This window comes from Lagenorhynchus albirostris, chromosome X (assembly GCF_949774975.1).
Source record: "Lagenorhynchus albirostris chromosome X, mLagAlb1.1, whole genome shotgun sequence".
Classification (NCBI taxonomy): Eukaryota; Metazoa; Chordata; class Mammalia; order Artiodactyla; family Delphinidae; genus Lagenorhynchus; species Lagenorhynchus albirostris.
Window position 1 is genome coordinate 37,937,717 of NC_083116.1, and position 22,380 is coordinate 37,960,096.

Below are 22,380 nucleotides of genomic sequence, written 5' to 3' on the forward strand. Positions count from 1 at the left end.
TGCAAATATTGCTTGAAATAAGTAATCCAAGTGAGTCCACAAACTTCAATTAATTTGGGGTCAGAGACTTAATGACCAGTATCTAAAATGAGTTTTGTAAACGCAAACCGTGTTGTTGATATACAGACCCTTTTACATAAGTATTTTGAGTGCTGAGCTTTACGATTATTAATCAGGGAAGCATATTCTTATGGAACTAAACTTTGTTTATTGAATGCCAGGGATAGAACTAATGACAGGGGAAATAATTTGTTTCTAATGCTTTTTAGCATGATCAAAGAGTAAAGTTATATCTAATAGGGCCTGTTAGGGCTGAAGGTATTCATAAGTACTGAGTTTTATTGTCTGAGGTAATAGGCTTTGTGAATGCAAAAGAAAATTCATCTTAGTTCTTTATAATACAGATGGAACCAGGCCTCAGGTAATTTGTAGGCTGTTGGCATTTTAAATGAAGTGGCTTAACATTTCAATCATTGATTTGTGTAAACTAAGGATATTGATGGCCTCGGATATTGATCAGATTGTTACCTGTTCCCTGTAGGAAACCCAATAGAGATGAAGCTGATTCAAGTTCAGCAGGTTTTACAGTTACTTTCAAGATGAACTCAGGAAAGATGACAATTTTAATTGTAGAGCTTAACTGAGAATATAAGATGGAAGAAACAGGTAAATAGAAGAGTGGAAAAAATTACATTCTCAACTATCTATTGGAGGGAATCCACAGTTTCAGTGAGGTTCTATGAGTGAGATTCAAGATAATTCTGCATTTTACTTTGTAATCTTTGACTTAACAGCTTAACTGTATGACCCCAGTGTTTTGATTTCCCAATTTAACTATACCAACTACACTGAGTTCATTACATGGCAGCGTCTTCTACTTTCTGTTGCCATATCCTTTTACACTATCAAACCCCCAAAACCTTCTGTTAGCAAGTTTGATATAGTGTGGGAGCTTTCCTTTGGGTGTATGACTCTAGCTTCACAGTTCTATTGACTGCCTAAAATTGAATGCAGAAATTTTTATGTTCATTTTTCTGGGAAGAGGGTTCAGTAACTTTCATCAGATTCTCAAAGGGATCTGTGACTTCCCAAAAGGTTAAGGATCCCTGGTTGAGAGAAAAAAGAATGCTGAATCAATTATCAGTAGACCTGGGTTCTACAAAAGTAGAGTACCACACTTTTTAAATGTTTATATCCATTCTCCATTGCAGGCATTAAGACGATAGAAATCATCTCCATTTTACAGATGAGCAGACACTGAGAACTAGCACTACAGCCAACACTAAAATCTAGCTTTCCTGGATCCTGATCCATTTTCTTTCTGCCTCTACTCAAAAACAGTGGGCCAAATGGAAGGTACTGTGGTATTTTGATAATAACCCATTAGTTGTAACACCCCACCGACCAAACCCTGTGCTTTTTTTTAAATTCGTGGGTTTGGGGGATTTTTTGTTTGTTTTCTGGTTTCCCAGAACCTTCATTATCATCTCCGAGTTTTTTGTTTTTAGACCAAAGCTTCAAAGACAAGTGGGATTGAGTCTTCATTGATTGGTTTGAACATTTTATGAGACCCTCTAACCTGTTTTACAGGTTAAAGGTTGTAAAACCACCTTTTATTACTAAAACTTGGGTTTGTTTCATTGAAATTAGTAGTTTGGTGCAGTTGAAGGAGCATTACACTGGCAATCAGAGAACTTGGGATCTAGTATTGACTTTGTAAAATCTTAGGCAGATCATTTTACCTCACTTCACTCAGGGATTCTCCTCTGGAGATTGGGTGGGGTTCTATAGGAATGACCCAGCTTTTTAAACTACACTTACCCCTTCCTGTCTCCCCCACCAAGAATATAATTCTGCATCATCTCCCACTTCCACCCCATCATTGTCAGGAGTGGGCCATTGTGTGCGTTACTACCCTCAGGTGCACTGAGATTGAAAAAGTTCAAGTACTATTGATCTCAAAGCTCCTTTCTAGTTCTTCTTACTGAAAGTTCATCAAACCTGAGTTACAGGCCAGTGTAAAAGCTGCAAATATTAACTTCTCAGCATACAATATTGCGGGGAAAGTTCACTTGGTACTCTAAAGGACATGGGAGATCTCAAATGCATAATTTCTTGGTTGTTGGTCAAGAATTACTATGTTTTATTCCTTTTTTTTTATCATAGATCACTATTATTTGGAGGCCCTCCACAGTGCCGTACAAATTCCAGCCTTCCCTTCAGTCAGCACACTACTGTTGATAATGACGTGCAAGAACTTGTCATAGTTAGAAAAGCTGTATATTACATGAAGACAAGAGCTAGCTCTGATTCTGCTCACCATTGTATCATCAGCCACAGTATCTGGTCCATAGTACCCATTCAGTAAGTGTCCAGTGGGTGACTGAATACACAGATGAATTTGGGGAGAATAAGGACCGACAGACAGCCCAAAAGCTGTTGCATTGACTTTAGCATATCCTAGTTGCTAAGTGCTGAAACAAAGAGGTGACAGAAGTTCCTGGAAGTCTTTTTGGGTGGTGAGAAGTGAATGGTTAAGAAGCCAAGGCTGGTTTCGAATTTCGTTGGGACTACCTGTAAGGTCAGATCTTAACAAACGGCACAACGAAACAGAGGAAAGCTTCAAGTGAGCTCTTATTAGGGAGCGCTCCCGGGCGAGGTTCACTGGTCCGAGAGAAAGGGGGCCAGAGAAGTCGCGCCCGGGCGAGGGTTGGGCAAGATTTTATAGGGGAAGAAGGGAAAGGGGTGTGGTGAATCTGGGAGGGCACAGGGTATTCCTTATTTGGTGGTCTTTTCGGGTATCCTGGGGGACCGTTAGTCCCGCCCCTCGAAAGGCGGGAAGGCTGGGCTGGTTTCAAAGTCCCCAGGTCAGTTCCTGGAACTGGGTGGTCCGGAGAATTTCGTTCTGATGCAACCTGTGAATCTGATTGTGTTCTCCTGCCTCGGGCCAGTTGGCCTTACATCCCGACATCTTTGGTGTAATGGGGCAGCGTTCTGATCTCTGGCTACTTCATGCTGAATGGGGGCGTCGAAAGGGGAGTCGGGCGACCAGAGGTCCGAGGCTTAGGGGAGACCAGTGGGGGGGTTCTGTAGGAAGCAAGGTGTTAAGGACCGAGGAGCATTTGGTTTGTGGCCACCCGAGAGACTTCCTCCATGCGCCTGCGAAGGAACCTAAGAAAACAGGGAGCAAACATGAGCAAGATACAGATGAGAATTAAGGGGCCTAAGATTGGTGTTAGCCAGGTATAGAGGGTGGATCGCCACCAATCGGGAATTGGGGAGGCGAGGCGGACTGTTGGTGTTTGCGTTGGAGTTCTTCTCTTAAGCGATGGAGGGCTTTTACGTTGTCTTCGACGAGTCCTGTTTCATTGATGTAATAGCAGCATTCCTCCTGTAGGAAGAGGCAGGTACCTCCTTTGTCGGCCGTCAGGAGATCCAGGGCTCGTCGATTCTGGAGAGCGACTTGGGCTATGGAGGTGATTTGGCGCTGGAGAGAGGAGATGGAGCCGGCGGAGGCTTCAATGGCTAGCTGGAGTTTATGTTCTAAGTCGCGGGATGTTGAAACACTATGTGTTAGGGAGGTGTGGGAAGTAGAATTGAAGGGCTGGTCGAGCGGGACAGCAGCTAAGGGCGGCCGGCCAGGCGAGGCACATAGAAAGCAGTCAGAGATGTTACCTGTTCCTGTGTGGTTGAGTATCTGTACTGCTTGACGGACGAGGGTCAACCAAGAAAAAGGATCCTCTTTGTGTTCGGGGTGAGGTAGTTGGTGTCTTAGGGCTTGTTCTGTTCCCTGGATGGCAGTGGCTTGTTCGCTCAACTGTTGGATAACTTTGGGAATCAAACTGATATATGAGCGAAAGACCCTGATAGAGCCCACGGGGTAGGCATCAGTTGCCCATCGGTAGGTTTTTCCTTGTACCCCTTTTACCCATCTTGTGTCCCAGGGATCTTTGATGTTGATGAATAATTGACCCTTGCCATTTCTGGTGAGCAGGTGGGATTGTCAGAGCGAGCTCCTGGTATCTAGTTTTGCCACATGGATGTTACATGAGTGATAGGGGCACCCCCCATAGGTCTCATTCCACCATTGACAGTAGTCTCGGGTCTGATCGTAAGTGAAGCAGACAGCGGGGGTGGACCATCCCAAGGGAACACCTTCTATGTTAAGAGATGGGGATCTGGACTGTTACCAAGGCCTGGCACCCATCTGGTTGGCAGTCTCCCGTGCCCAGGACTCGGGTGTGGGTCCGACCTTTAGCTTGCCATGTCCCGTGGACATGGAAGCGCCATAGGGACATCTGGTGAGTCCTGGGTGGCAGGAGGAGCAGCAGGAGGAGAGACAGGGTGACGAACAAGCCGTAGTCTCGTGGGACCCAGCGGTAGGGCCGTCCAAGTCTCTGGAGTTGGGGCCATTTTAAGGCGGGAAACATGGTACCAGGAAGGGTGTCCCAAGAGTTTAGCTGCCGTGGGAGTGGTGAGGATCACCGTACGGGGGCCTGTCCACCGTGGCTTGAGAGATTGAGGGTGTAATTCTTTGAGGAGGACGCTATCGCCGGGTCGTAGAGGGAGAGAGGAAGTTTCAGAGACAGTCACTGTCGGTAGATGACGGTCAGCGTGTTCACGGAGAAGATGGCGAAGCAGGGAGAGGTAGGGAAGGTAGGAGGCTAGGGGTGGACTCTGGGTTGGTAGGTTGTGAAGGAGGAAAGGGCGGCCGTAAAGTAGTTCAAATGGACTGAGGCCAGTTGGAGTCCGAGGTGAGGCTCGGATTCGGGTAAGGGCTAGAGGAAGCAGGTCGGGCCATGAGACACGGACCTCAAGGGACAGTTTGGTGAGGTGGTCTTTTAAGATCCCCTTGGCGCGTTCAACCTTACCAGATGATTGGGGGTGGTAGGGGATGTGGAGTTTCCAGGTGATCTGGAGAGCCTGTGATACCTGTTGAACCACCTGAGAGACAAAGGCGGGTCCGTTATCCGACTGAATGGAGACCGGCAGACCAAATTGGGGGATGATGTGTTGAAGCAGGATGGTGGCGACTGTGTCTGCCGTTTCTCGAATTGTTGGATAGGCCTCGATCCAACCTGAAAGGGTGTCAATGAGAGTGAGCAGATATCGGAAGCGTTTGCAGCGGGGCATATGGGTAAAGTCGATCTGCCAGTCTTCACCAGGCTGATGTCCACGCACCTGGTGTGCAGGAATTCGGGGCCGTAGGCCTCCTTGTGGGGAGACGGATGCGCAGATTTGGCAGGCCATGTGAGTCTTTGAGATGGGCTCTCTAAGTCCTGGCAGATGAAAGAGGGGGTCCAAAACACGGAACATTGCTTTTGGACCAATGTGTAAGGATTTATGGATGTCTGATAGGAGGCTGGCTGCTTGGGCCAGAGGTAGGGCAATTTTGTTGTCTATAAAAATCCATCCTTTGTTGTCTTTGTGTCCCCCTTTTGATAGTAAGGGAGCTTCCTCATGCGGGGTATATGTGGGTTGGGTAGGACTGGTGAAAAATAGGAGTGGAGCTGGAGGATCCCCTTTTGTAAGCTCTCGGGCCACGGAATCGGCCTTCGAGTTACCTTGTGCTATTGGGTTGGATGGGAGTTGATGACCCCTGCAATGGATAATTGCTACTTCTTTAGGAAGCTGGAGGGCCTCCAGGAGTTTTGCAATGAGGGAAGCGTTGACCACTGGGGATCCCTTAGTGGTCAGAAATCCGCGTTCCCTCCATAGTGCTGAGTGGCTGTGTGCAATGAGAAAGGCATATTTAGAATCTGTGTAGACGTTAACCCTTTGGTCTTTGGAAAGATTAAGGGCTCGTGTAAGTGCGATTAGTTCAGCCTTTTGGGAGGTCGTTCCTTCTGGGAGGCTGTTAACCTCGATAATAGTTGAGATAGTTACCACCGCGTAGGCTGCCCGTCAGCGCCCGTCAGGACCGAGTATCGAACTACCGTCGACAAAGAGATTGCAGTCCGGATTTGAAAGAGGGGTGTCAAAGAGTCCCTCTCTTGGTGGTTTGAAGGCTTCTATGACATGAGGGCAGGAATGGGATGGAAAACCCCCAGTGCCAGAGATAGGCAGGAGGGAAGCCGGGTTCAGGCGAGGGGAGAGATCAAGAGAAACAGCTGGGTTTTCAATGAATAGTAGTTGGAACTCCTGGATGCGGGAGGGGCCCAGGAGGGAGAGAGACTTGTGGCCTAGGAGGTCGACCAGCCGGTGGGAGGAAAACACGGTTAGTGGGTGGGCCAGAGTCAGTGTGAGTGTTTGTTTGGTCAGTTCGGCTGCCGCTGCTAGGGCCCGAAGGCATGGTTGCCATCCCCAAATGGTTGGGTCTAGCTGTTTGGAGAGGTAAGCCACGGGGCGGTAGGAAGGCCCTACAGGATGGGCAAGGAGTCCAGTGGCTATTCCGGCCCGTTCATCCACAAAAAGGTGAAAAGGTCGGTTTGGGTTGGGCAGAGAAAGGGGAGGAGAAGATATCAGAGCGTTATGGAGGGTGAGAAAGGCCTGTCGAACTGCGGCGGAAGGAGAGGTGAGGGGTCCTTGAGGGGGTTCTTTAGCGGCTAGATATAAGGGTTTAGCGAGGAGAGCAAAGTTAGGGATCCAGTGTCGGAAAAATCCTATAAGGCCCAAAAAGGAGAGAATTTGTTCCGCTGTTTCCGGAGGCTGGAGTTCACGGATAATCCGGGTGCGGTCGGCTGTTAGACCTTTTGTGGTAGGGGTAAGGTGGAGCCCCAGGTAGGTTACAGAAGATACAGATAACTGAGCCTTGGCTGGGGAGACCCGATAACCGCGAGAGCCAAGGTAATTGAGGAGATCTGCAGTGTGTTGTCTTGAGAGGCTGAGAGACGGGCTACAAAGGCGGAGGTCATCTGCATATTGAAGGAGTGTGCTGGGGGTAAGGGAGCAGGAAGTGAGGTCCCGTGCCAGCGACCGAAGAGGCGAGGACTGTCGCGGAAGCCCTGGGGAAGGACTGTCCAGGTGAGCTGACTGGAAGTATGAGTATCCGGATCCGTCCAGGTAAAGGCGAAGAGGAAATAGGAGTCGGGATGTAGGGGGATAGTGAAAAAGGCATCTTTGAGGTCCAGAACCGTAAAGTGGGCTGTGGATGGGGGGGACATGGGAGAGCAAGGTGTATGGGTTTGGTACTACTGGGTGGAGAGGAACTATGGCCTCATTGATTATTCGGAGGTCCTGGACCAGGCGATAATCCCCAGAGGCCTTGCGGACAGGCAGGATGGGGGTGTTGCAGGGAGAGTCAGTGGGGATAAGGAGTCCCTGGTTTAGGAGTCTGGTGATAATAGGTTGTAGGCCCCTAAGGTGAGTCTCAGAGATGGGAAATTGGGGCCTTGATGGAAATTTGGAGGGGTCCTTTAGGCGGATGAGAACGGGGGAATGGTGTGTTGCTATTATGGGCTTAGAAGTATCCCAGACTTGGGGATTGATTGGGTTCGGTGTGATTGGAAGAGGGGGATAAGAGGGGGAGGGTTCTAGAGACAGGCCGAGAAGAGGAAGCAGGAGTTGGGAGGAGGGGACCTTAGGGTCAAGTCTGACCAGCTGGAGGGAGGCCCCTAAGTGGAAAAGGACATCTCGGCCTAGCAAGGGAACTGGGCAGGATGGTATGACTAAGAAGGAATGAGTAAAAGGGAGTCCTTCGATATGACATGGGAGTGGACCGGTCTGGAGTGGGAAGGATGGTTTGCCATCAATACCCATGACCGAGATCTGGGAAGGAGAAACTGGCCCGGAATAAGTAGGCAGGACCGAATAGGTAGCCCCCGTGTCCACCAGAAATGAGATGGACTTACCCGCTCCCTGTAGCGTTACCCTGGGCTCGGTGAGGGGGGGTCTTCGAGTCCGGGTGCTGTCAGTCGTCAGCCGATCCCAGCAGTTCGAGTGGCAATGCCGCAGGGTCGGCCTGCCCCCCGCGTGGAGCCGCTGAGGGAGGGTCAGTCGTAGGGCAGTCACTCTTCCAGTGGCCCATGAGCCCGCAGCTGGGACAGGGCTTAGAAGGAGGTCGGGGATTGGGACAGTGGCGAGCCCAGTGGCCTTCTTTTCCGCATTTGAAGCAGGCCCCCGGCAGGGTTGCCTTTTGCGGACCCCGTGGATGCTGTGATCCATGGGAGATGGCCGGCCTTAGGGCGGCTACAAGAGCTTGGGTTTGGAGGGCCACCTTCTGGTGCATCCGAGCCTGTCGGCTGGATTCTGCCAAATCCTCAGGGCCATTGTAGACTTTAAAGGCCATCTTTACCAGATCTCGAATAGGGGTTTGAGGGCCATCTTCTGCCCGTTTTAATTTCTTTCGGATGTCCGGGGCTGATTGGGTGATAAAATGGGTGGCTAGGACCGCTGCCCCTGCCGGGGTGTCGGGGTCCAGCCGGGCGTAGAGAGTTAAGGCCTCCGTAAGGCGATTGAGAAAGATAGCTGGATTTTCGTTAGGTTCTTGGGTTCTCTCTTTTAGTTTTTCAAAATTGACTACCTTATGAGCGGCAGCCTGCATGCCAGCCAGGAGGCATTGGATCATGAGGTGGCGTTACGGTGGCCATCTTGGCCATCCTGATAAGTCCAGCCTGGATCGGTGCCAGGCACGGCAGTCGCTCCGACAGGCATGGAGTTGTCGGTAAGGTGAACCTGATCTGCATGGTTTCGGGCAGCAGTTTGAATTCTTTCCCTCTCGTCAGGGGTCAGAGTAGAAGATAGGATCACAAAGATATCGTGCCAGGTTAGATCGTAAGCTTGAGAGAGAGAGCGAAATTCTTTGATGTAGAGGGAAGAGTCGGCAGAAAAGGAGCCTAATCGCTTTTCTATTTGAGAGAGATCTTGGAGAGAAAAGGGAACATGAACTCTAACTAATCCTTGCGCTCCTGCTACCTCCCTCAGAGGGCAGAGGAGGTTTGAATCTTGGGAGTCGTGAGAGCGTGTATGTGCACGAATTGGCGAAGCAAGGGGCGTGGGAGGAGAAACCGTCTAGGGAGGCGGGGGACCGGTTGGAGGGGACGGAGAGGGTTCGGGAGGAGGAGAGACCGCCTCAGGGTAGGGTGGAGGTTGGAGAGGAGCTCTGGAGGGGGGAGAGGCGAGAGATTCGGATGGGTCGGCTAGTGGAGAGGGGTCATCGTCAAAGGAAATTAAGGGCTTGAATGTAGGAGATGTCTGTTTGGCAAGAAGGATCTGGGAAGTGGAACAATCGACGCAGAGGGAAGGGCGGGAGCGCAAATACCAGAAGGCCTGAACATAGGGGACCTCGGACCATTTGCCCGTCCTGCGGCAGTAATTATCTAGATCACGGAGGATGTTAAAATCGAAAGTCCCTTCAGGAGGCCATTTGGATTGATTGTCTAGAGGATATTGTGGCCAAGCCACAGTGGAATAGAAAATAAGCCGTCGGCGACGGAGATCTTGGGAGAAGCCGAGGGCTGTAAAATTGGCTAGGAGACACCCCAGGGGCGTCTTAGGATCTGGTTTCGATTGTGAGGTTCCCATGACCCCCAGTCTGTCCCTGAGTGAATGGAGAGGGAGAGAGGCGTCCCTGGTCTCAGTCTCCAATTCACGGCAGGTCGGAGGGCGGTCAGGAGATTGGGACGTCTCCACAATCACCCGAGGCCCGGCGGGTCGGAGAGCGGTCAGGTGATTGGGACGTCTCCACAGTTGCCCGAGGCCCGGAGAGAGGACGGAGGGATCCCTGACGCGGCCGCGATTAAGGACAGGGAGTCCGGTGGGCAGGGACTCTGAGGGTCGGAGGGAACAAGGGAGGGGGGCTTACCCCGTTTTCTGCCGGATCGTGTGGATGAGTAGAGGTTCCCTGGTTGTCTCCTGGGGGAGGGGAGGAGCGGCCCGCGCGGTAACCCGCGGGGCTTGGTACCCCTCCCGGGTTTCGGCACCAAATGTAAGGTCGGATCTGAACAAACGGCACCTTTCTCCAAAGAAGATATACAGAGTGCCAACAAACACATGAAAGAATGCTCAACATCACTAATCATTAGAGAAATGCAAATCAAAACTACAATGAGATATCATCTCACACCAGTCAGAATGGCCATCATCAAAAAATCTAGAAACAATAAATGCTGGAGAGGGTGTGGAGAAAAGGGAACCCTCTTACACTGTTGGTGGGAATGTAAATTGATACAGCCACTGTGGAGAACAGTATGGAGGTTCCTTAAAAAACTACAAATAGAACTACCATATGACCCAGCAATCCCACTACTGGGCATATACCCTGAGAAAACCATAATTCAAAAAGAGTCATGTACCAAAATGTTCATTGCAGCTCTATTTACAATAGCCCAGAGATGGAAACAACCTAAGTGTCCATCATCGGATGAATGGATAAAGAAGATGTGGCACATCTGGAATATTACTCAGCCATAAAAAGAAACGAAATTGAGCTATTTGTAATGAGCTGGATAGACCTAGAGTCTGTCGTACAGAGTGAAGTAAGTCAGAAAGAGAGAGCCAAATACCGTATGCTAACACATATATATGGAATTTAAGAAAAAAAAATGTCATGAAAAACCTAGGGGTGAAACAGGAATAAAGACACAGACTTACTAGAGAATGGACTTGAGGCTATGGGGAGGGTGAAGGGTAAACGGTGACAAAGCGAGAGAGAGGCATGGACATTTATACACTACCAAATGTAAGGTAGATAGCTAGTGGGAAGCAGCCGCATAGCACAGGGAGATCAGCTCGGTGCTTTGTGACCGCCTGGAGGGGTGGGATAGGGAGGGTGGGAGGGAGGGAGATGCAAGCGGGAAGAGATATGGGAACATATGTATATATATAACTGATTCATTTTGTTGTGAAGCTGAAACTAACATACCATTGTAAAGCAATTATACTCCAATAAAGATGTTAAAATGAAAAAAAATAAAAGAAAGAAAAAAAAACAAACGGCACCACGAAACAGAGGAATGCTTCAAGTGAGCTTTATTAGGGAGCACTCCCGGGCGAGGTTCACTGGTCCGAGAGAAAGGGGGCCAGAGAAGTCGCGCCCGGGCGAGGGTTGGGCAAGATTTTATAGGGGAAGAAGGGAAAGGGGTGTGGTGAATCTGGGAGGGCGCAGGGTATTCCTTATTTGGTGGTCTTTTCGGGTATCCTGGGGGACCGTTAGTCCTGCCCCTCGAAAGGTGGGAAGGCTGGGCTGGTTTCAAAGTCCCCAGGTCAGTTCCTGGAACTGGGTGGTCCGGAATGTCTCCAGGGCAGTTTCTGGAACTGGGTGGTCAGGAGAATTTCGTTCTGATGCAACCTGTGAATCTGATTGTGTTCCCCTGCCTCGGGCCAGTTGGCCTTACACTACCCACTTAACTTTTAACTACCTGTAGCAAAATAAATCAGGTGGTACCTTATCTGAATGAGAATTAAGCTGAAACAATTTGGTCGAAGCTTAAGCTATCAGAATATTTGGGTAATGACCTATTCCATTACTTATCTTCTGATCCACTGATGATTAAGCAGGAAAAAAAAACTTTCTTTTGTTCCCTTATTGGAAATCTCTTGAACATAGGAGTCCATTTTCCTGCCCAAGTAAAATTTAGTGAACACAATTTTGTTATGATTCTGTATTTTATACAGTCTCAGGATTCATCACAAACATAAATATATGGTATATTATGGATGTACTAATAGAAAATTAAGGAGACTGGGATAAAAGTTGCACTGACCCAGAGTGGCCTTATAAGTAGGTGGAGTAGTTAGATGCTAACCCACATGGTTTGATTTGAGAGGGGCTGAGAAAGCTTCTTTCTTCAGGAATATCTCCCCTCTGGATTGTTCCAGTGCTTGAAATTCCACCATTTTTAGTATCGTTGGATTAAAGAATTATCTGTCTTCAAGAGTCCCCTCTTAGGGACTTCCCTGGTGGTGCAGTGGTTAAGAATCCGCCTGCCGATGCAGGGCACACGGGTTCGATCCCTGGTCCGGGAAGATCCCACATGCCGTGGAGCAACTAAGCATGTGCACCACAACTACTGAGCCTGCACTCTAGAGCCCGCGAGCCACAACTACTGAGCCCACATGCCACAACTGAAGCCCATGTGCCTAGAGCCCGTGCTCTGCAACAAGAGAAGCCACTGCTGTGAGAAGCCCGCACACCATAACGAAGAGTAGCCCCTGCACACTGCAACTTAGAGAAAGCCCGCACACAGCAACGAAGACCCAATGCAGCCAAAAATAAAAAAAAAAAATTTTAGAGTCCCCTCTTAAAAGATAAATTTTCCTAAGAGAGCTAGTTTATTATCAACCGGAATGACATCACCGGATGATGAAAGATCATGTTCACTGGACAAGAACAGGTCACAGAACAGCTACCTTTTGAAAGGGTGGCAAGGGTAAAGATAGGTTGAGCAATGAATCCTGCCTGAGGGACTCAGATCCAAATGGGTCACTGAGCCAGTAGGTGCATGACAACCCTGGGTGTCTGGAAAATAATGCCAGAAGGCCAAGAAGGGAACTGAAAGGAGAGACCCAAAGATACCACTTCAGATTAACCTCACCTACTTCCCAACCTTGCCCAGCTAGGGTTTCTGCATTGGCAACATGTACTCTATATCCTTAAATCTGGACCATACCCTCCATTCCTGGCAAATTCATTATGTTGATTTCAACTCACCTTCCAGACTATCAAGATCATTTTGAGTATCCACGCACCCCAGGATGCATGATTTATTAAGTGTACCTTCTGTGTTTTTATCTAATTCACTAGTTCTTATTCTTGGATTCAGGGAGTCTGTAATTTATCTAAAACTGTACTTGACATTTTGTGTGTATAAGCATTTTTCTAAGGAGAGGGGTCCAGAGTTTTCAGTATATTCTCAAAGTGATCCATGGCCTCAAAAAAGGTTAAAAACCACTAATCCAACTATTTATCGGCATTTTGATCAGAACAGTGCTAATAAGAGCAGAGCTCTATAAGACCACCAAGAGTGCCTGCCTTCCTGTTCAGCACCAATTCAGCAGAAATTTGAGGGTGGTGTTGACTATTACATATTTTTAGTCTCTTGCGATTTACCTCTGTCATAAGAGTAGAAGGGAAGGTGAATTCCAGCTACTTTGGCATTCTGGTAATTGAAATTTTTAAGCTGTAAATGTTAGATCATTCTTAAGACCTTCATCATTTTGCTTCCTGAACCCATCAGACACCGTATGTCATAATATTATATTTGGTCTGAATGGAATTACAGATGCTTCAAAAATCCCTGCGATTGGCTGAAAATTAACACATCAAGGAAAATGCATAAGTAAAAACTTGCTATCTCTTCTCTCCATGACTCTGGACAAGCGTAATATTAATTTTAATTTCAATCTACCCTAAAACCTTCTAAGACTCTACCTCAATTAGTGTATAGGTATGATCTATATACAAATGGTTTCACAGTTTCCTCTACATGAAAATCTGAATGTGATAAGTTAGAGATTCATTATTTTAAAAGACTTCACTTAGGGGCTTCCCCGGTGGCACAGTGGTTAAGAATCCGCCTGCCAATGCAAGGGACACGGGTTCGAGCCCTGGCCTGGGAAGGTCCCACATGCCGCGGAGCAACTAAGCCCATGCGCCACAACTACTGAGCCTGAGCTCTAGAGCCCGCAAGCCACAACTACTGAGCCCACGTGCCACAACTACTGAAGCCTGCGCGCCTAGAGCCCGTGCTCCGCAACAAGAGAAACCACAACAATGAGAAGCCCGCACACCGCAACGAAGAGTAGCCCCGGCTCACCGCAACTAGAGAAAGCCCGCGCACGGCAAGAGACCCAACACAGCCAAAAATAAAATATAAAATAAAATAAATAAAAATTTTTTTAAAAAAAGACTTCACTTAGAAGGAAGTCAGACACAAAAAAGTGCATACTGTATGGTCCTATTTATATGAAGGTCAAGAAAAGGCAAAGCTAATCTCTAAGGATGGAAAACAAATCAGTGGTTGCCTGGGTCCAGGGTGATGGTGGGATTGCACAAAGGGACACAGGAAACACTTTGGGATGATGGAAATGCTCCATTTAGATTATCACGGTGGTTTCATGGGTGTATACATCTGTCAAAACTCATCAAATTTTACACTTGAAATAGGTGCAGTTTATTGTACATAATGTATATATCAATAAAATTATTAATAAAAGATTTACCTTAGGATCATTAAAATAAGATTTTTATTGAGTATTACTTATTGAACCTTAAAATAAGATTTAAAATCTGATTGATTACACAGATGAAAAAGTCTACCGGTAAATTTCTTCAAAGTGAGATGTGGGTAAAAAATGATCAATAGAAAAGCTTTTTAACAGGTGAAGAGGTGATATCAATGCATTTTAGTTAATATTAAGCATGTATACAAGATTGATATCTCTTTATTAATGTGAAATATCCCAACAGTAAAATAGATTAATTAGTTCCGATTATCCAAAATAGATCTTAAGTGTTCATTTAGAACAGTTTCCTAGTCTGGCCCTTCCAAAGTAGATAGCATCAGACAGTGTGACAACATAATAGCTCATGCAAAGCTAAATTGTACATCACCTGTAGTATCAATATTTTGTATTCATTGCAGGAAAAGTGTATTTGGAATTGTTTGCCTGTACGTTATTTTGCATTTAAAAATTGGGTTATTTTAAAATTTTGCTGTGCTCAGATATTGGATAGCCGGTGGTTCTTTGGGAAATCTAATATGATAAATGAAGCATTAATTTTAAGACCTAGTGTTAAATGCTATGTACCAATTAATATGTACCCTTTATTTCCCTCTGGAATTTTAAGGAATTTTTTTCCAATCTATGAGATAATGCTGGTGAATTCTTTTCTTAGTGGTCAATGTGAAAATGAATAGGGAAGCTCTGTCAACAACAAATCCTAGAAATAATAATGAATCCAGTTAATGCCACCTTGTCATGTGTGCATGTGGAATCTCAAAGAGTAGCTAAAAATAGAGAAGTAAGATTGTCTGAAATAAGACACACATGTTGTAAAACACCTTCAACTGAGTTCAAAATCATTTGTCATTTAATTAGTTGCGTTTACATGTTAGTCAAATTGTAAGTACTCTATGCTGGTAATGCAGGAACCCTTGCATTTATTTAGTAGTTATCTTGACCTGTCTGCTTTGGATTGATGGTAGGAGCACCTTGTTAGAGGAGGGTTGGTCAGAATGGAGGGAGGTTGTGGGTTAGTTAGGTCAACTGAATCCCAAACGCCAGTAATGGGTTCCTTAGTGATGAACACTACTCAGGCCACGGGCCTATGTCTTAATCACCCCCTCTCCCTTATCACAGAAGGGCTCAGCTACAATCGAGGGCTCCGGTTCCTGCTGTGGCTCCAGCTTGATCTCAAGCTCAGGCGCTGAGACCAGCTCCAGGGCAGGCTGCAAGGCAGGCTCAGGCTCGGGGAGAGGCTTGCCACCTGGCCCCAGGGTGGTATTAGGCTCAGCCTCATGGATGGAAGGTGGCAGAGTTGCTTCTATTTGGATGATATCTTCATCTGGTATTGTCTCACACTCTGCACTTTGGTTTACATTTGTCATTGGTCTGCAGGAAGAAGGCCCAGGGAAGAACAAGTTAGGGTTTGACATCTCACATGGAGCCATAGGCTCTGTAGCCTCCGTGACCATAGGTCCCAATCTGTTCAGGACCTCTGTGATTTCTGATAGTCTGACTCACTGTCAGACCACGGGTCTCCATTTGGAGTGCAGAAAGGTTAGGTCTCAACAATATAATGAGAGTTCAAGAAAGACAAACCAGTGTTTAAGAGGTGAGAAAACTTATGAGGTTGAAAGGGTCTAAAGTTCTAATAAGGTCTTTGGCCAAATTCATGGCTCTGGTGCATATCTAGCACCCACTCCATCTAGCACAATGCTTGGCACTTGGTTGTGGAAGCACAGAAATGGATAAGAAATAACATTTGATAAGAAATAACAAAGTGGTCAAGAGCCTGGGCCCTCAGCACTTTTGCTTCCATGGGCCCCTTGTTCCATAAAATAAACATTAAAAGTTACATTTTGTCACTCGTGGTAGAAGGACAAGTATATTAATATATTAAAACATTTTCTTAACCCTAAAAGGATTGTCGTGGCAGTTAAATGAGTTGATACACATAAAATGCTTAGCACAGAGTCTGGTACGCAGCGCTCAGTACATGATAGCCATCACCATTCTTTTATAAAAGCAGTGAGGGTGAGCAGAAAGATGCCTCTATATCTTATGCTAAAAGGAGTGCTTAGGAAGAGCTGACTGAAAGAGACAGGCCTGAGAAATGTCTATTCAAGTAAAGGCAACAAAGTAAGGTCTTACTGGAGTTCTGTGGTGGGTTTAGAATTTCTCTTCCTTTTCTTCCCCTTCTCTTTTGCCTTGTTCCTCGCGAAGCACACCACAGAGAAGATAATGGCAGCACCTATTAGGGTACCCACCACGGCCCCGACAATGATTCCAACTTCTGGATCTGGAGGACACAAGCAGCTGGTTAGTAAAGTGGAGCATAGTGTCTGCCTCATCCATGTGCATTCGTGACCGGTGGGGAATATCCAGGGCATTCATATAGTGGGAAGGTGCCTTGTATAGGCTGAGAGCATGGAAACCCTTAGAACTCTTTCAGCTGGACTCATAGTGGGAGAAGAAAGGTAGACTGGCTTGACTATGTAGCCTTCCCATTCACATTTACACACATAAAGAGAAAAGAATATGCCAACTTGGGGGAGGTGGGGTCGCTTTAGAAATGCGGTTTCAGACTTCCCTGGCGGTCCAGTGGTTAGGACTCTGCGCTTCCACCGCCGGGGGTGTGGGTTCGATCCCTGGCACGGCCCCCCCGAACTAAAAAATGCGGTTTGGAGAAGTAAGTCTTCACCGTGCATTTGCTTGGGCAGTGAGAGAGACACGATGGAGCTGCAATCCGGTCACCAGAGAAATGACGTCTGTTACAGGCAGGGACATTTCACCAGGCTTTCCCAAAGCATGCGTGAAGTAGTTCCCTAAAAACCTTCTCTTCCATAGATTCCATGCTCACCAAAGAGCCTCATGCATTCTGGCCACTGGGAAGGGATATGCCCATTTCCATAAACAAGCATCTGGTTTATTAGATCAGTCTATGGAAAAACTTAATGAGTGTGAAATGATCCAGCTGAGCGCCAGACCTTCAAGCACTGAGGTATTGTCCCCAAGAGACCATGTCTGGATTCCAGGTGGGCCCATCCCCATCGGCCTCCCTTCAAGCAAGGATGAATATCTTATACTCTGAGATGAAAGGCTAGTTGGGTTGCCTGATCATTCTTTTAACTTTCTATGATTAAAGGAATACATGTGCATCATTTAGAAAGTCAAACAGTTCTACTAGGCTTCTAACAACAACAAAAAAAATCAGCAGTTCCTTTCTCCACTCCTTCCCATCTCTAAGTCCCATTCACAAGAGGAATTTGCCCCCATGTTTCTATTACACTTGTTCTAATATGTTCTGCCTTTTCCAAATTTTGTCATTTTCTATTGGCTTCCTACTCTGGAGGTTGAAGATTTAACTCTTACACCACTCCCCTCACATCCCGCCATATTCTCCTAATATAACATAAGGTATCGTTAAATCAATGTTTGCAGTATTATGACCATGTAAATATTGTTCACAGCTGCAGAACATAGTATGACTCTTTCTTGTACAACATTTTAAAAATTTCCCCAAGGTTAATAATTGCCTCATTTGGGGATTTATGGGTTTTTTAATGTATTATTACTAATCCCCAAAATTTCTAGCAGAAGTCTTTTCGGTAGTTCAAACACATCAGCTAATCTATCAGTTTCTTATGTTGTTGTTGTTTCCTCCCTTGGAGACATCCCTTCTGGAGTCCTCCACCTTCCTCCCTGAGCGTCGACTGGTTGCCCTCCTAAGCCTGCTGCTCTGCTGTCATCCTTCAACCTCCTTTTACCCTCATCCTAATTTTAAAGAAACAGGCTTTGCAAGCTCCATCTCAAATAGCACTTCATTGGTAAAGCTGGCCCTGGTTCTGTAATCATAATTAGTTGTTTCTTCTTTGGCATCCTATAGACCCTGTGCAGACCTCTGTTATAACATTTAACAAATTTTAGTGTTTGTGCCTCTAGCTAATCTGTGAGCTCCTTGAGTGTAAGACATATATCTTATTAATGTCTGAATCTCCATCGCCTAGGACATTCCCTGACATACAGTAGATAGTCAATGAAGGTTTGAGGAAGGGAGGGATGGAGGGAAGGAGGGAGGCAGGAAGCCAAGAAGGCAGGAAGGCAGGAAGGAAGCCAAATGCTAGACATCATTGAAAAGAGGATTCAAAAGGAAGCAAGGCTCAAGTACAAATCTGAGGAGTCTCTATATCTGCAATATGACTCTACCTCTAGAAAGGCAAAAAGAGATTGGGGAAGATATGGAGAAAAACAGCAGAAATGATCAAGGGAGCAGGGACAGAATGGGACCACAAAAAAGGACACACAAAAAGATGACGTTTCCAGCCATAAAAAGAAACGAAATTGAATCATTTGTAGTGAGGTGGATGGACCTAGAGTCTGTCATACAGAGTGAAGTAAGTCAGAAAGAGAACAACAAATACCGTATGCTAACACATATATATGGAATCTAAAAAAAAAAAAAAAAACAGGTTCTGAAGAACCTAGGGGCAGGACAGGAATAAAGACGCAGACGTAGAGAATGGACCTGAGGATATGGGGAGGGGGAAGGGTAAGCTGGGACAAACTGAGAGAGTGGCATGGACATATATACACTACCAAACGTAAAATAGATAGCTAGTGGGAAGCAGCCGCATAGCACAGGGAGATCAGCTCGGTGCTTTGTGACCACCTAGAGGGGTGGGATAGGGAGGGTGGGATAGGGAGGGTGGGGGGGAGGGAGACGCAAGAGATATGGGGGCATATGTATATGTATAGCTGATTCACTTTGTTATACAGCAGAAACTAACACAACATTGTAAAGCAGTTATACTCCAATAAAGATGTTTAAAAAATGGCTGAAAGTGATACGAAAATGAAGGAGCAAACTGGAGTTGGAAAATGTCTGATTCCGGACAAATAAAAGGAAGAAAGCCCAGCTTCATAGGAGAATAATAATCCAATGGAACTGGGCCCCCTGGATATGGTATATATTAAAATCACAGATTCAAAGGAAGTTTGAAAAAATGAATAAATGACAGGATCTGAAATGTAATGAAGTGATCCTTGAGAGGTGTAGCAAGGTATCCCTTGTGAGAACTTGCCCCCTAACTGGCCCAATTTGACAATCTCAGGCCCTCAAGTCTATGCTTAGTAACTAGGCACGTTTGAACTGGAAGGTTGAGGTTTAGAGGCATTGTGACTCTGCCAGTTACAAACTGAATGACCCTGAGCAAGTCACTTACCTCCCTGAGCTTTAGTTTCCTTTTCAGTAAAGTGAAGCTTAACAGTATATTCTGCCTCCTAGACGGAGTGATTGTAGGACTGAGCGGGATAATGCTCACAGCACGCGGCCAAGCGTCCGGCACATAGTTTGTGCTCCGCGATAGTAGCTGCTCTGAATGTAGGTGCAAGTGTCGTTATTACTATTATTATTAGAGGCAGATTTCAGCAAATTAGTTAATAACTGGAAAGTTTGTGAGCTCCATGTTTGACGCAGATTGCTGTAGCTTCACCTGGATCTACCAACAGCATCACAAAGAAAATTCAGCCTTGTACTATGAATGAGGCTGTTGTTTTACTTTCTGGAGATTTCGTGAGGGTTAAGCAAATTAATTTTTGTAAACAATTTGAAGCAGCATGTGGCATATATTAAGTATTATGTAAGCATTAGATATTAGGATGGTCATCCACCATGTCAACCTATAAATAAAGCACCAAAGTCTCCAGTCAGGAAGGACTAACCAGGGATTCTAATTAATTTACTTGATTGGCAGGCCCAGCATACTTGACTTAAGGAGAAACTGTTAAAGTTATATGATCAACTCACGTGATGAAGTTAGGTCAATTTCACAGGAACTATTGCCAAGGTTGTTGATAGCGGTGCACTGGTAATAACCTTGTACAAAATTGGTCAGATTTCCAATAAACAAAATCCCGGTGGCTGGGTCTGTCAAAACCAGGAAATAGCATTTTGAAATCTCTTATGTGGGTAGAGATCATGTGAATGTAGCAGATCATTCAATGCCCACCCACTTCCTCACATTGGCCTCTCTTTCTTGAGATGTCCAGGGTCCAACTAGACCCCTGGAGACTCCCATCTGGGACGATGCCTATTTTCTCCATACCCACCACCTGCGAGCCAAAAATGGTCTTGGTTTCTAGAAGTTGGGGAGAAGACCAGAGGACAGCCATCTTGATGAGAGATTGACATTCTTTGTACATTCTCCTCCCAGAAAACTCGAAGACTGTGCTCTAAGGACAACATCCAGTCACACACACATGCTGTCGACCAAGCCCACACACCAGGCCTTGCCAGGGGCAGCAGAGGGCGATACTCACTGAAGGTTTCTTTCACTGGGACGATGTCTCTTCCTTCAAGTTTATACCAGTAGTACACCGGGGAAGGTGTTCCAAGCACAGAGAGGCAAGTAAGAGATACAGGATGGCCAGTTTCTGGTATTCCTTGGATGCTGCAAAAGGGCTTAGAAGGTTTGACTGTAAGGCAATGACAAAGAGTAAAAAATCCTGCATGACGAATGGCAGTCTGTACCAATTTTAGTCACTTCCTCACTTTCCTTTTGTAGAGTATGTATACTTATTTGTTTTTAATCTTTAAAAACTTATTTTGACAGTTTTCTAGCTGTACCACCAGGTGGGAGTAGAGCACTTCAGGTACAAAGACCTTCTGTCACTGGGCCATTAATATTCTAATAGCATCCATTCTATCTGCCTGCTCCCCAGATTCATAACCATGAATTTCTGCATTGTGCCTTAAAATATGCCTTTATTACAAAACAACTAGGAACATAGTTTATACTTTGGAAGCACAGTCTTAAAGGAAAACAGAACCCTTAAATACTTTGAGATAACTGGTTACTTATTCTTTTTAAAACATTGTTTTATTAATGCCATATTTTTCCTTTGTGAGTCATTTTTTGGCATTTATTCTTCTGGGGGTGACACAAAATAGAGGGTTTGAATTTGCCCGTGTCCCTCATCGGGAGGGGAAACCCGTTGCGGGGGAGGGGTGTGCTACCGGGCACTGAAATCTTGATTCATCCTTCATGCCACAAGCACTTACTTGAGTGCCTTCTGTGTGCCCAGCACTGGACTAGGCACCAGAGATTCAAAAGTGACTCGACACAGTTCTGAAGTAGGGTGGGGGAGTGGTAAGAGATTAGGCTAGAGAGCAGTGAGGCCATAGATTAGGGGGCTTCGTGTTTCATGTATTTTATACCGAGAGCAGCAGGACCACAGAAGGAATTTAAGCAGGGGAGGGATGATGATCATTCTAACGTTTTAGATGAATTGCTCTGACTCCAGGGCTTCCTGAGCCAAGAGACAGGAGGAGACAGATTCAAGCCGTATTAAGAAGTCGAGAGGGCTTGAGGACCAGCTGGATCTGTGGCATGAGGAAGAGGATGGGCTCAGTGATTAATCCCAGGTTCCTGATTTGACAGCTGGGTACATGATCTTGCCATCCCCTGAGATAAATACAGGGTTAGGGTTAGGGTGAGGGTGAGGGTGAGGGTTAGGGTGAGTAGCAGGTTTTCGGGGAAGTAGTGAGGAGGAGGAAGGGGCGATGATGAGGTCAGTTTGGGATATACTGAGTTTCATCTGCGTATGGGGAACTCCTGTGGGAAGCTGAGAATCTGATTCTCCTCACTTATCTTACTGCTCACAGCTTATTCTATCCTCAGTCTGACTTATAGACAAGGATCTGAATCGATACTTTCCAATTCACCTTCCTTAATTCGGATATAAAACACTCCAAAGGCATAGATTCTCTGCCTTCGGCTAGTTAGACCCTAAATGCTCCAGGATGCCCAGCTCTCTGGCTCTTACTTGGGAGGCAGCAGTTAAGAGCACAGCTCTGGATCCACACCGAACACTGCTCCACAGCTTTACCCTAGACGTATTTAGGCAAGTAACCTAACATAGCCAAACCTCAGTTGATTCATCTGTAAAATGTGAACAAGAGATTACCTGGCCTCCAGCTAATCCAAATATATTGTATTTATATAAATAAAATAATGTATATAGTATCATACACGAGGAATTGCTGTTGGCCACAGGCAGGAATGAACTCCTGCTGCCACATTTCCGACCTTGCCACTGATAATCTTCCAATCTCAGACTCTAACCCACTGTACGTGTGAGCAGGAAAACAGATGGATATAGCTATAGTTCTTTGAAAATTTCACAATCCCTTCTTGTCTTTTAACAGAAGTGTACTGATTTGTGATATTCTGTTATAGTTTCAGATGTACAGCATAGCAATTCAGTATTTTTGCAGAT

At 46.0% G+C, this 22,380-nt stretch overlaps 1 protein-coding gene and 1 long non-coding RNA gene across 2 annotated transcripts in view; one reads left to right on the forward strand and one right to left on the reverse strand.

Annotated features, from left to right (window-relative positions):
• Positions 1 to 49: 49 nt before the first annotated feature.
• On the forward strand, positions 50 to 2,733 carry LOC132513296 (uncharacterized). Its single transcript, XR_009538429.1, has 3 exons — positions 50 to 666; positions 1,212 to 1,356; positions 2,167 to 2,733. It is a non-coding gene; the product is annotated as an uncharacterized LOC132513296 (long non-coding RNA).
• Positions 2,734 to 15,025: 12,292 nt separating this feature from the next.
• The window catches only part of VSIG1 (V-set and immunoglobulin domain containing 1), a 34,605-nt gene continuing 27,250 nt past the window's right edge, over positions 15,026 to 22,380 (reverse strand). Inside the window, 4 exon segments of the mRNA XM_060137288.1 lie at positions 15,026 to 15,492; positions 16,255 to 16,402; positions 19,910 to 20,029; positions 20,422 to 20,577. Of these exon segments, the coding sequence (XP_059993271.1) occupies positions 15,207 to 15,492; positions 16,255 to 16,402; positions 19,910 to 20,029; positions 20,422 to 20,577 (710 nt within the window). The 3' untranslated portion in view covers positions 15,026 to 15,206.